Here is a 12,920-nt window from a genome sequence, read left to right on the forward strand (position 1 = left end):
TAGGTATCCTGAGCATGGTATCACCCAACTCACTACTCAGCTCGCCGGCTAGGCTGGCCCTTTGCATGGGTGAGGCATGCTGTGTGTAGCAGGGCTTTGACAATGCCAATGGGAGTTTCCTGGTGGAACTTTCATCCACTCAGCTTTTGTCTAGCAGGCAGCTACTCCAGCTAGTTATATTTATTTATGAGGAAAACAACAGAGACAATGAAATATTTTTAAAATGTGTTTTTAATGTTTTCTTTACACTTGTTGCCAGGCAAGATTCTTGTCAGACAATATACATTTTATAGAAAAAAAATCACTTTAATGCTGCACAGTCTGTGAGTCTTAAGGAAAATATACTGAATCTGTAATGCAGTTTGTCATCTCGCACTGCAGTCATTTAACTCTTAAATAAAGTCTTAGCATCCCCCATCCCTCCCCTTACTCTGAGGCACTTGTTCATCGAAGAGGCTTTGAAGCGCCAATCTGGAAATTTGACAAAATAAGATATAAAATAAAAGAGGAACACAGAGCAACACACGAACGTCCATGCTGTATCATGGAGCCTGTCTCCCTGTCGTGTCAGCGAGGCAGATAGCACAGTGGAAAAGGGAAAGAGCTAGAGAGAGGGGGGAAGAGAGTGAGAAAAAGAAAGAGAGAGGGAGAGGTTATCAGTGTACACACAGGGCTTGATCCAGACAGCAGGGATCACGTGGTCACTCACAAGAGGTTTTCTTCCTGTTTAGGGAAAGGCCAAGTCCACCACAGCTTACATTAGTCCACAACAGAACAACAGTTCTGGCTTTGAACATAACAAAAACAAGAAAACAAACAAACATAAGCTTTGCCTCTTTACAGCAGAAGTACTCTTCAGTAAAAGTTCTCGCCAGTGGCTTGAGTCCATAGACTATTAATATTATCATATACGGTCTATGCAGGAGTCTCAGCTAGTGGGAGTCTGTGGCTTCGGCCCTTGACAGATCTGCATGTGGTCTGAGTACTTAAAACAACTCAACTAAAATTACAACACATTTAGAAAAACACATATTCCAATTGAATATATCCATATATATATATTTATATATATATATTCATTTTATATAGTTTCATTTTCTAAAGCATACATATTTGACAATATAGAATGATGGCACTGTGATGCTTTAGTGTCCCCCTCCCCTCCCCCCTCCAGGTTGGAATGGTCCGTGAGGTGTGTTTGGGGGATGGTGGGGGTGGGGTGGGGTCTAGGTGGCGTCCTTCCTCTTATGCCACTCCCAATGCATTGATACTCATCACGCCCCTCCCCCACCCACCTACCTACTAACATTCTTCAACAAGCGTTCGCACCAAGCATTCACACCCTCCACGCAATCGGCAATGTCATTGTCCTCACCACAAAAGTCAACCATTCAAAAAGTGCATTCCTCCACAGTTTCAAAAAAAAAAAAGAAATCAAACGAAAAACAAAGCATGTAGACCCGCACTCCCATCCACCCTGTTATGCTGCCTCTTGAGAGAGTGGGCATCTCGTCTTGAGCGTAGTCTTCTGTGCCAGGGTAACCTAACCAGCTGCTTGTCTGGAGGCTGCGCTTCGTATTGTGTCCAGGAAAAGGCAACGCCATCGGGCCCAAATACTAAGGCAGTACAATTACAACCCTCACCCCTCTTCATACTCTGCAGGACATTCCACCGTCCATCATCAGACTGCTGTAATGTAGTCATCGCACGTTCCCTCACAACAATAATGTTATAGCTGGGTAATATAGACATGTATGATTGATTAGTCTGAGATTGGGAGATAGTGGGTATATATAGCGGTCCATGGTGGTTGCCACAGCACACTGCCTCTCTCACACACACACACACACACGCGTGCGCGCGCGCGCACACACACACACACACACACACACACACACACACACACACACGACTGCCAATAGAGTACAGTTAGGCTTGAGTCCGTGGGTGGGTCTGGTCTTGCCCACACTTTTACAGTGTAGTGATTAGTGTAACCATCTGAGTGTCTGGGATTGGCAAGATTGGGCCGACACAGCTGGGTTCAGGCGTGCTGTCTGGGTGTGTGTATAGCTGTCTGACGTCCTGGACTCAGCTGGTTAAGGTGGTTTGTGTGTGTGTATGTGTGTGTCTACAGAGGTCCAGGCCATTGCTGGGTAGACTGGTGTGTGTGTGTCTGTGTGTCTCCAGAGATTGATGACAGCAGCTAGTTCAGGAGGGATGTGTGTTCATGTGTGCGCATGTCATTTCAGGGCCCGTGTGTGTGTGTGTGTGCATGTGGTGTTTCCAGGCGTCAGTTGGGCAGACGGGTGTTGTGTGTGGATGTGCATCTCGGTGCAGTGGTTCTGCTTCCTGTGAGCGCGCTCAGAAGGCGGTGCTGGCCATGCTGCCGGGTGCGAAGAGGCGCGCCACTCCATCCTGCGACGACTCCACGTGCCGATGCGCCAGCTTGCCCTCCTCACCTGCACAGCACAGGGGGCAGCGGTCAGCAATGGAATACTTTAGGGGTCAAAGGTGAAAATGATAATCCTGTGTGCTAATGTAGTGGTCAAAACTGAAATTAAGAAGCACCACCTTTGGACATACTCTCTTGTATAGATAACTGACATTATGGTCAACAATGTTTTTTAGTAGCAGATATCAGGTGGTATACATACAACTATACATCCTTATCATCGCTTTTCCTTCATCCTTCCTTCACTAATCTGCTTGCTATTCATCCCTCCCTCCATCCTCCTCCCCTCATCTCTCTCCCCAACTCATCCAGAACCATCCATCCATCCAACCATCCATCCAACTGTCTGTCCATCCGTCCGTCCATTCATCCATCCCATTACACTTAGCTGATTCTTTTATCCAAAGCGACTTAGTTATTTAGATCAGTGTTTCCCAACCAGGGGTACGTGTACCACTAGGGGTATGCGAGCACACTGCAGGGGGTACTTGGAAAAATGCTTTAATTATAACAAATGTATGGAGCAGTCACATCAGGACAGAGAAAACAATATAGAACATGAATTAGGGGGTACTCGTGGCACAGCTAAGAGGCTTAGGGGGTACGTAGGACAAATAAGGTTTGGAAACACTGATTTAGATACAGGGTATTGGTTACAGTCCCTTGAGCAATGTAGGGTTAGGGGATAGGGCACTTCAGCCATGGAGGAAGGAAGGGAGATTGGTTAACCCATTGATGCCTAAGGCACCTGCAAAAAAGGGTGCTGAATGCCTGAGCCCTTTTTAAGAAAAGCTGACTTCAGCCTATAAAAACCTAAATATTCTAAAAATATGCACTTAGTTGCATTTAAAAGCTAAGACCCTCATCTTTCATTAGAATGTGTTCATTCATCTCAAACAAACAGAGATTTTTACGATTTTATGAGCCTGAATGTTGCGTAATGCAGCTCCGGGCGCCAGGGCCAATGTTGCGCAACGCAACATCAGACATCAATGGGTTAAGGTGGGGACTGAACCTGCAACCCTGTGATCTACAGTCCAACTGCCTAACCATAACACCACGGCTGCCGCTGTCCATCCATCCATCCTCCCTCATCCCTCTCTCCTCTACTTACCCAACACCAGTAGAGCTTGCTTGGCCGCCTCCCTCACATCCTCCTTGTCGGTGCGACACAGGTACACCAGCTGCTCGATGCTCTCTTTGGCCTGCGACATGAGTTAAAAAAAAAAAAAAAAACGCAACGCAAACACACAACGAAAAATTAGCACACATTGGAGAACCACTACTGTATACTCAAACACACATGGCATAGCTACACAAGACACTTCACACATATGGCACAACCACTGCAATACAACACACACATACACACACATGCACGTATGAGCACACATGGCACAACTACATTATTTTCCATTAGTTATTTAGGTACAGGGTATTGGTTACAGTCCCTGGAGTAATGTGACGTAAGGTGCCTTGCTCAAGGGCACTTCAGCCATGGCGGAAGGTACAGGGATACCACACACATTCTTCCTATTGGTGGGATTTGAAATAAACAAAAAAGTCAGAAACACTAAGCTCCCATAAACGTCTTTTTAAATAACATTTGAGGCCTGTGGTCAACATCAGATATTTATTTGGATAAGGACGCAGGCCAGATACGTTATCAGTCAAAGTCATTGATGGGAGACTAGTGCCACAGACTTATTTTTTTTTGTTTATTGTGAGTTAATGCCTTAATGCCTACGGACCCCAAGGCAAACTCCCTAAACGGCTGCCAAGACTAATGCTACCGTTTCATCTACAGGTTTCAGTTTTCACTTCACCTCCATCACACCAACCGCTACATGCTGGACTACGTTGCTTCACTACGAAGTTTCCACAAAAGCGAGTTTAACGTACACGAGATAATGTAAATCTCCAGCAGAGACAGCTGGCCGTTTGGGGAGCCAAATAAGGGGTTGTCTAACGCAGCGTTGCAAGAAAACATTAGTTTAGTGGGAGATAGCAGTGATATTGTGAAATCAACATCTACTACACACTAGCTATATTCAGCAATATCTGTATTAGTATGTGAGAAGCATATGAACACTACTGGCATTGCTAAGTTGCTGTTGTACATGGTGTGATGGCTATGATGAAGATGTTTAGTGTCGCGAGACAGACCTTTAGGCACGCGAGGGCTTTACATCCACAAACGCGCGTCTCCACATTCTCATCCTCCAGCAGCTCCAGGCAGCTCACCAGTGCCTACAGATAGAAGGATTCAAACGCTTCATTAGAGTCAGCTTCAGAGGTGAATCAAGTAAACGTGGAACATACGCATACAGTCTATTTACCTCATTAGGTACAGTAGAATAACTGACGGATGTATAACATATGTAAAATCATATACTAGTGTTGTAATTACACAGGTAAGAAGCATCTTGGCTGTGATCACTTTCTTTCCTGACCTCTAGAGGCAGTATTGCACAGATGGGCAGTCATCATGGATATACATACAGAAGGTTATCATGGGGCACGATAAGAGAGCAGGCCAGACTAGAGCAACACATTATCTGTTTCCCCCGCTAATCTCACACTCATAAAGTTTCAGTCTGTGAACGCAGACCAGTTTCATCGCATTCTCAACAGGATCATTCTACGTATTCAGTCATCAAAATGTGAAACGATAACTGCCTAATACAGAGGGTGTTGTCTTGTACAAGATGACGAGCCTTTTAAAAGTGGCCTGCCATTTCCTCCACAACTAAATCAATATGGCTGGTCCGTAGACCTGTTAGTCCACAAGAAATCTATGACTCAACAGAATCCAATACTGGAACACAGCCAGACAAAACATACACTGGTTTAAAGGACACAAAGCAAATATTTGCTTCCTTCTTCTTTATTCATCAATCTGTGCACCAGTAATTGTGAATTAATGAAAGACAAAATGTTGTCATGCCAAAATGTTTGACATTCAAGAGGCAAAATTTGGCAAGACAATAGTAGGCCGTCGCCGCATCGTGTTTTCAGCCATTTAGGTTGTACGATTTGGCAGATGAAAGCATGGAACTCGAGGCAATGTCACGGAAATCACTTCCCCAAGAATAAGGATTATAAGGACAGACGAGCAATATCAGTGTGCCTCAGTTCTGTGTTTCAGCACGGCATACACCACCACCTAGTGTCAGCTTGGGGAGATGGTAGCAACATGGGCTACTGGACCATCATGTTATGTTTACATCTCTGTGCTGAATTGGACAGGATATGTTCACTCTAGACAGGTAGGGTGCATGCGGTATGTGTGTGTATGTGGTTTATGAATCAGCTAGTGTGTGTGTGTGTGTGTGTGTGTGTGTGTGTGTGTGTGTGTGTGTGTGTGTGTGTGTGTGTGTGTGTGTGTGTGTGTGTGTGTATGCCCTCTGTCTGTGTTCCGTCTGCTCTGCTAGGCTCCTCAGTAGTGAGCTGGTGTATTGGTGGTGGTGTGTGTGTATGTGTGTGTGTGTGTGTGTATGTGTGTGTGTGTATGTGTGTGTGTGCGTACCCTCTCTCGGTGTCGCGTCTGCTCTGCGAGGCTGCGTAGTAGTGAGCTAGCGGAGCTGTGGACTTTCCCGCGGGGGTCCCGTAGCAACAGGCTGACGGCCCGCAGCCCCTCCCTCTTCAGACTGGCCTCTGGGGGGCGCTTTAGGGCTCGCAGCAACACATCCTGCTCACCGCTACCCAGGCAGTGGACTAGCCATACTGCGCCACACACACACACACACACACACACACACACACACACACACACACACACACACACACACACACACACACACACACACACACACACACACACACACACACACACACACACACACACACACACACACACACACACACACAGAAAGAGATTAGCATGCAATAATGCGAGCACCTCCTGCTCACCACTTTAGATCAATAATGATGGCCTTTGGTGAGACATGACATCATACACAGTATGTGGAGGAAATATGTGGTCAATTAGATGTAAAACTGAAGGGCGAGGCTGAGTGGTTAGCTGATTGGTGAGATGAGGTCATGTGATGAGGTGTTAATGGTCCTGATTGGCGAGATATGTTAATGGTGCCATCCCAAGAGGAATCAAGATGCCCATCAAAACCCATTAGTGATTGAATACCTCCTGACACACACACACACACACACACACACACACACACACACACACACACACACACACACACACACACACACACACACACACACACACACACACACACACACACACACACACACACACACACACACACACACACACACACACACACACACACACACACCCTCTCTCTCCTCCTATGATCATACAGAGGACTGATGGCTAATGGCCTAATCCTTTCAGCGAAGTGCTATGTTGAGTCTGAGTAAGGAGCAAAGTATTTAACTTCTTCTCAACTAATGTATAGTTCTACAAGACATTCCATCTTTGAAATAGTCTCTTCACCAACTACGTTTGTAGTATGTTTTGGGGAAGGTGTTAATATTTTGGGTAGGGTACACGTGACAACGTCACATTGTAAGTTTATTGGTAGAGACCTACAACTTTTGTCTTTGTGTGTGTGTGTGTGTTTAAGTGTCATTGTCACACACACACACGTACACGCACGCACACGCACACGCACACACACACGCACACACACGCGTTCTCACCTTCCTCTGCCAGTTCGGAGACGTGTGAGTCCAGGTCTATGACCCCCTCGGCCTCCAGGTAGCTCCAGAACTGAAACAGCGTGATCATCTCCCGCGCCGCCCCTCCCCCCCTCCGCGGAAGCCTCCTCTCCAGCAGGCGCTCCACCAGACGCAGGAACACTGCAACACACACACACACACACAATACGCCACACACAATACACCACACACACACACAATAGGCCTATTAGAGATTTGAGTTGTGAGAACACTGGAACTCCACAGCAACAATCCACACAAAAGCATTATAGTGTTTGTTTGATTACACATTTTAATCAAGACTTCCTTTTCATAATTTCCTTAATGTAATTATTTTACAGACATTGCCATGCTGACTGCTCTCTCCCCTCCCACTTCATTGCCACATCTGATACACAGTAGGTACTGCTGATGGATACAGTAGAGTGGAGAGCTCCTGGCACAATGGGGTACAAATATTATAGAGCACAGTAGAGTGGGGTATCTAGAGTTGGGTAACGTGGGGCTGCAATGTGGTGGGGTGTGAATAGAGTAGAGTGTTGCTGGTGTGGTGGGGTATCTAGACCTAGCCTGGTTCACACCAGACGGTGTGTGTGAAGCTTTGGCGCCCCCTGGCGGAGCAGAGCTACACACAGTGTGTGTAGCTCTGCTCCGCCAGGGGGCGCCAAAGCTACACACACACCGTCTGGTGTGAACCAGGCTAATCTAGACCAGGGTATAATGTTACTGCGATGTGGTATCTAGACCAGGTTGCTGAGATTGGGGTATCTAGACCTGGTAGAGTGTTGCTGTTGCAGTGAATAGGGGAGGGTGGCTTGTACGGTGTTTGAATAGAGTTGAGTGGAGCTGGTGTGGTGGGTATGAACAGGGGAGGGTGGCTTGTACGGCGTTTGAATAGAGTTGAGTGGAGCTGGTGTGGTGGGGTAATAGAGTAGGGTTGTGGTGCAGTGGGGTTTGAATTGAGTAGGGTTGGGTGCTGTGGGTATGAATATGGGAGATTGATGCTTGTGCGGTGTGGTGTGAATAGAATATAGTAGAATGGGGCTGGTGCGGTGTGAATATAGTAGAGTAGAGTGGAGTAGAGTAGAGTGGTTGCGGTACAATGGAGAAGTGGCTCCATTAGCAACAGTTAGCACCACAACAAAGCAGCCCTGTCCAACACAATAACCTCTAACTGGCTACACCATCACTATCACGCTATTGTGGCACACAGACAGACAGACAAGGTAATATGTGTGTGTGTGTGTGTATGTGTGTGTGTGTGTGTGTGTGTGTGTGTGTGTGTGTGTTTGTGTGGTTGTGTGGTTGTGTGTGTGTTTGTGTGGTTGTGTGTGTGTGTGTGTGTGTGTGTGTGTGTGTGTGTGTGTGTGTGTGTGTGTGTGTGTGTGTGTGTGTGTGTGTGTGTGTGTGTTTGTGGCCTGTTTAGATTGAATATGAGGCTAATATGATTTAGGAAGAGCCGATGTGTTCCCATAATGTGTTCAGCAGATGGGAAACCACCAGGGAAAAACATATAGCAAACATCCAGACGTGAGTCATTCAGACAATTAAACTAGACTCCCACACCGACAAATCATAAACGCATTACATACACACACGCGCGCGAACAAAAGTATGTACGTGCAGACAAACGTACAGACTGTCGTAATACGCTTCCATCAACCGTACAGACATTCACATGCATCGGTCATAACATAAATTGCTGTTAATAAGCTGGTAATTAGATGGGACTTACAATATGTGGTTATAAATCATCATCATTACGTTGAAATTACAAATTAATTACAAATGACCATTTTATTACTGATCCGTAATGTCAAGTGTTACCCATAGATTGAAGGAACATTCCACCCTTTGTTGAATTTTCTTCTCAATTTGTTCAGTACTTAGATTGACATTATTGGCATAGCTTAGCAAAATCACTGGAAGTAAATGGAATCATTAGCATCAAGCCACAAGTGATCACTGGACGGAATTAAATAGCTGTGTAAATAGCTGAATTTTACATTAATTTTAAAGTGCTTTATAAGGACATTTGATGATATTTCATTTGGTACCATAGACTTCCCTCACTACGTTAAATATGATTATACTGTCAAACTAGGCATTGCAAACACAGAGAAAAAAATCCTATGTATTGTCATACTTTACCAGGGCTTCACAAATAAGCCAGATAAGCACAATTGCCTAAAAAAAAGAGGACTGTTCCTCAGCCATCCAGACAGGCGATATGGGCGTGGCTACAGACAGGCGATATGGGCGTGGCTACATGCAGGCGATATGGGCGTGGCTGTACCTGAGTCAGCGAGGCTTGAGGCCCTCTCAGGCAGCCTGGAGGAGTAGGTGGTACTGAGCGCGCTCAGAAAGCTCTCTGTGGAGGTGCAGTGCACGGCCCCGTCATCGCCTGCCGCCATGCACCGTTTCCATAGCGACACCGCCCCCTGACACTGGTCCAGCTGGGGCACCACTGCTCACACACATGCAGACACACATGCAGACACACAGGCGCACACAAAAGAGGAAAGGAATACACTCCGTTACCGTCTTTGGTTTGTTGGCCTCTGATATAAAATGGTTGTTAGGAATAACAACAGAAATTGTGCTATTTACATCTATTTTTGAAGTGTTGGCACTTGGCAGATGCCATACAACAAGACTTATAAGAAGCTTATAAGTGTACAGCGTTTATGTACTTACACCATACTTAAAGTGATACTGTGCCATTTTTGGAAATAAGCTTATTTTACTCCTCTCCTTGAGTTAAATGATTGAGTTTTCACTTTCTCCTGTACTTTCAACCGTTCTCCGAGTAAGGCAGTGGAAATTTTACCTCCACGCTTACAATTAACATGGAATCCTATGAGACCAGCTCATACTACACTCGCCTCCAAAAGAGTTGTCGCCTACCCATCTGTTTGGAATAACAGCTATTAACCTGACTTTCAATTAATCACTTGGCTTCAAAAGTCACTCATATGAAAGCTACAACCCTCTCGAATGAAAATGTATGTACAAAAATAAATGTCATGCACCAAAGAAAGATTGACCCTTTAATGAACACAGACAGGGCAGATTTTGACAAAACTTTTGTCTTGTCAAAATCTGCCCTGTCTGTGTTCATTAAAGGGTCAATCTTTCTTTGGTGCATGAAATTTATTTTTGTACATCCATTTTCATTCGGGAGGGTTGCAGCTTTCATATGAGTGACTTCTGAAGCCAAGTGATTAATTGAAAGTTAGGTTATTAGCTGTTATTCCAAACAGATGGGTAGGCGACAACTCTTTTGGAGGCGAGTGTATATCTGCCATCATCGATACATCAGAACATACATGCACACTTCACTAATTACAATAGCACATCTGCACTCCTCAGCCTCTGCACGCGGCATTACACTGCTCTGCAGACGGTACTCACCCTCCTCTGGTTGGCTGAGGCCATCTGTGGCGTCTGTGGCGAGACGTCTGATGAGTTCTAGAACTCGCGCTTCCCTCAGGAGCCGATCCAGAGCATACATCTCACCGCACCGCAGAGGACCGAAGGTACCCAGACGCTACACACACATGCACACGCACACGCACACACAGGAACAGAGAGATGCATTAAGGGTGTTTACAAGTCCCTATAGCCTAGTGGTTTTCAACCTTTTCGCCCTCTTGGCCTCATTAGAAGGCTGCCAATCACCTCACCATAATCCTGCCACCGCCCCCCTTAGTGTTAAAAAAATAAAATGGACGAATGCCTCGCAATGGCAACTATACACCACCCCCCTTTCAGCTGCATCCTTCTCAGCGCCCCCCTAGGGCTGCCCAATGCCCACTGGGGAGCTGTAGAGCCCCATTGGACAAACACTGCCATTATGGTAGCCCATAGGTCCCAAAGGTACTGTACCCAGGCAACACATATGGAAGCAACAGTGTTAGAGACACCAAACAAGAGAGAGAGGTGCCGTATGTGAGATCCAGAGTGGAACAGAAAGCCACACGCCACGGAAGGAGTGACCATGTCTAAACCAAAAAAATTATGAGTAGAAAATAGTGTGCCACATCAGAGCTGGATTAATGCTGTCTGATCCCACACTAATCTCTAACTTTACCTCTTTGTTTACGGCTGTATTTACTCTGGGCCGGATTATGCCCTGCTAGGTGTTCTGCTGCCCTAGTCTGGGGCATTAGAATGCCTGTAACTGAGCCACAGTGGGGGCAACTGAAGTAACGACACACTTCTGTCAGAGGGCCGAAATAGCCACTGATCTCGATTATTGATCAGGAGCAATAAGCTAACATTAACCAGGAGCAGCAAGCAAAAAGGCAAAAGCTAAAAGGTAAAACGGGTCTGGTTTATTTGCCAAGAGTAGCGAGCTAAAGTAGCTGTGTCTTAATCAACAGGAGCTGTGAACGACAACAAAAATTGGAGTGGCAAATAGACACTATATGTGGGCTAAAACAGTTTCAATTCCCCCCAAGGGCTCTTTAATGCAAAAACACTAGGCTACAGTAAGGGCCAGAATAGATAGCCTGGGGCCCCTGGGCCACAGGTTGATGACAGTATCATAATTACAAGAAAGGAATAAAGAATAATGTAACTGCCAGCTGTGCAGATGAGCATTAACACATTTTAAAACTGTACTCAATATTGTATCTTGTCTGAAATGTCTTGTCTGAGTTCTGAAATGTTAAATGTTGGCCAATCTGGGCCCCCTGGTAGGTGGAGGCCCATATTGCCTATAGGCTGGAGCCATATCTAGCCTGTGTAAATACTTGTGATAGTGATATACTTACCAGGAGCTGTGTGCTGCAGTTCTTCAGGTGCACCAGCAGGGTGCGGTCTAGAGCTGGGGAGCCGGTGGAGAGGGGTCCACAGGGGGTCTCCCAGCACCTCTCCTCACAGCCCTCATCCTCACCCGCACTTTCATCCGCCGGCCTCTCGGGGGCGCCAACACGCTCACTACACACAAATACACACTACAGTCAGTAGGTAAGCCTAGATGCGCTGTATAGACCCGTTCAGAGTCGACGTCCTCATGAATGCGTGTGCATCGTTGACTCAAACACACCAGAGATATTGCAAGGATATTACGAGAGACTCCACTCTTCTGGGTGGTACTGCACTCTAGGGGGAGTGCAGACTCCATTCAGAAAGAATGGGCTGCGCCCTCTCGACAGCGGCCACGAGGTGAACTGCAGTCATGGGTTAAAATAGGGAGTGGTGAGTCTGCATGTAATACTGGCTGACAGTGCAGACACTAAAGAGAGAAAAACTGCCGTTCTGAAGTGTGTAGGTTGATAAAAAATAGAGATTCCAAAACGTACACTTGTTATGCTATTTTGAGAGGGAAGAGGCTGTTCCAGAATCATAGGAGATGTTTGTTGTTACAAGACATTAAACTACTGACTGGACTGATGACATCGCCAGGAATGCCCGTGTCTGTGGTGCCCACTGCATATCTGAAGTTAGCGCGAGCATCCGTTATCTCATTTCGAAAAAAACACCTGTCGAGTCTCTGTACAAGTGAACGGAGCATGGTCGATTTTGATGCAGCGGTGCGCACGCAGACAAATTACGTCATACCCGTTTACAAACTCTAAAGGGGTCTATATGCACAACTATACCAATAAAAGCAAACAAAACTTGTGGCAAACGCCACTGATTATCAGTTAATATTTATTTTATTAACATACATGTGCATAGCTGACAGACACCAGGAAGTATCTGCATGGTTTTGGTTTCAGTATGAGAGTCAGGTCTGCAGTGATTCAACAATTCCGATGTCCACCACTAG

At 46.0% G+C, this 12,920-nt stretch overlaps 1 protein-coding gene across 1 annotated transcript in view; it reads right to left on the reverse strand.

The window, feature by feature from the left end:
• Window positions 1-213: 213 nt before the first annotated feature.
• ripor1 (RHO family interacting cell polarization regulator 1) overlaps window positions 214-12,920 on the reverse strand; it is a 60,367-nt gene continuing 47,660 nt past the window's right edge. Inside the window, exons 15-22 of the mRNA XM_063197432.1 lie at window positions 11,920-12,085; window positions 10,556-10,691; window positions 9,438-9,608; window positions 7,124-7,282; window positions 5,982-6,178; window positions 4,619-4,702; window positions 3,567-3,657; window positions 214-2,459 (exon numbers count right to left, since the gene is read on the reverse strand). Of these exons, the coding sequence (XP_063053502.1) occupies window positions 2,362-2,459; window positions 3,567-3,657; window positions 4,619-4,702; window positions 5,982-6,178; window positions 7,124-7,282; window positions 9,438-9,608; window positions 10,556-10,691; window positions 11,920-12,085 (1,102 nt within the window). The 3' untranslated portion in view covers window positions 214-2,361. The remainder of the gene's footprint in view (window positions 2,460-3,566; window positions 3,658-4,618; window positions 4,703-5,981; window positions 6,179-7,123; window positions 7,283-9,437; window positions 9,609-10,555; window positions 10,692-11,919; window positions 12,086-12,920) is intronic.

The sequence above is a fragment of the Engraulis encrasicolus genome, chromosome 4 (genome assembly GCF_034702125.1).
Source record: "Engraulis encrasicolus isolate BLACKSEA-1 chromosome 4, IST_EnEncr_1.0, whole genome shotgun sequence".
In the NCBI taxonomy this organism is placed as follows: domain Eukaryota; kingdom Metazoa; phylum Chordata; class Actinopteri; order Clupeiformes; family Engraulidae; genus Engraulis; species Engraulis encrasicolus.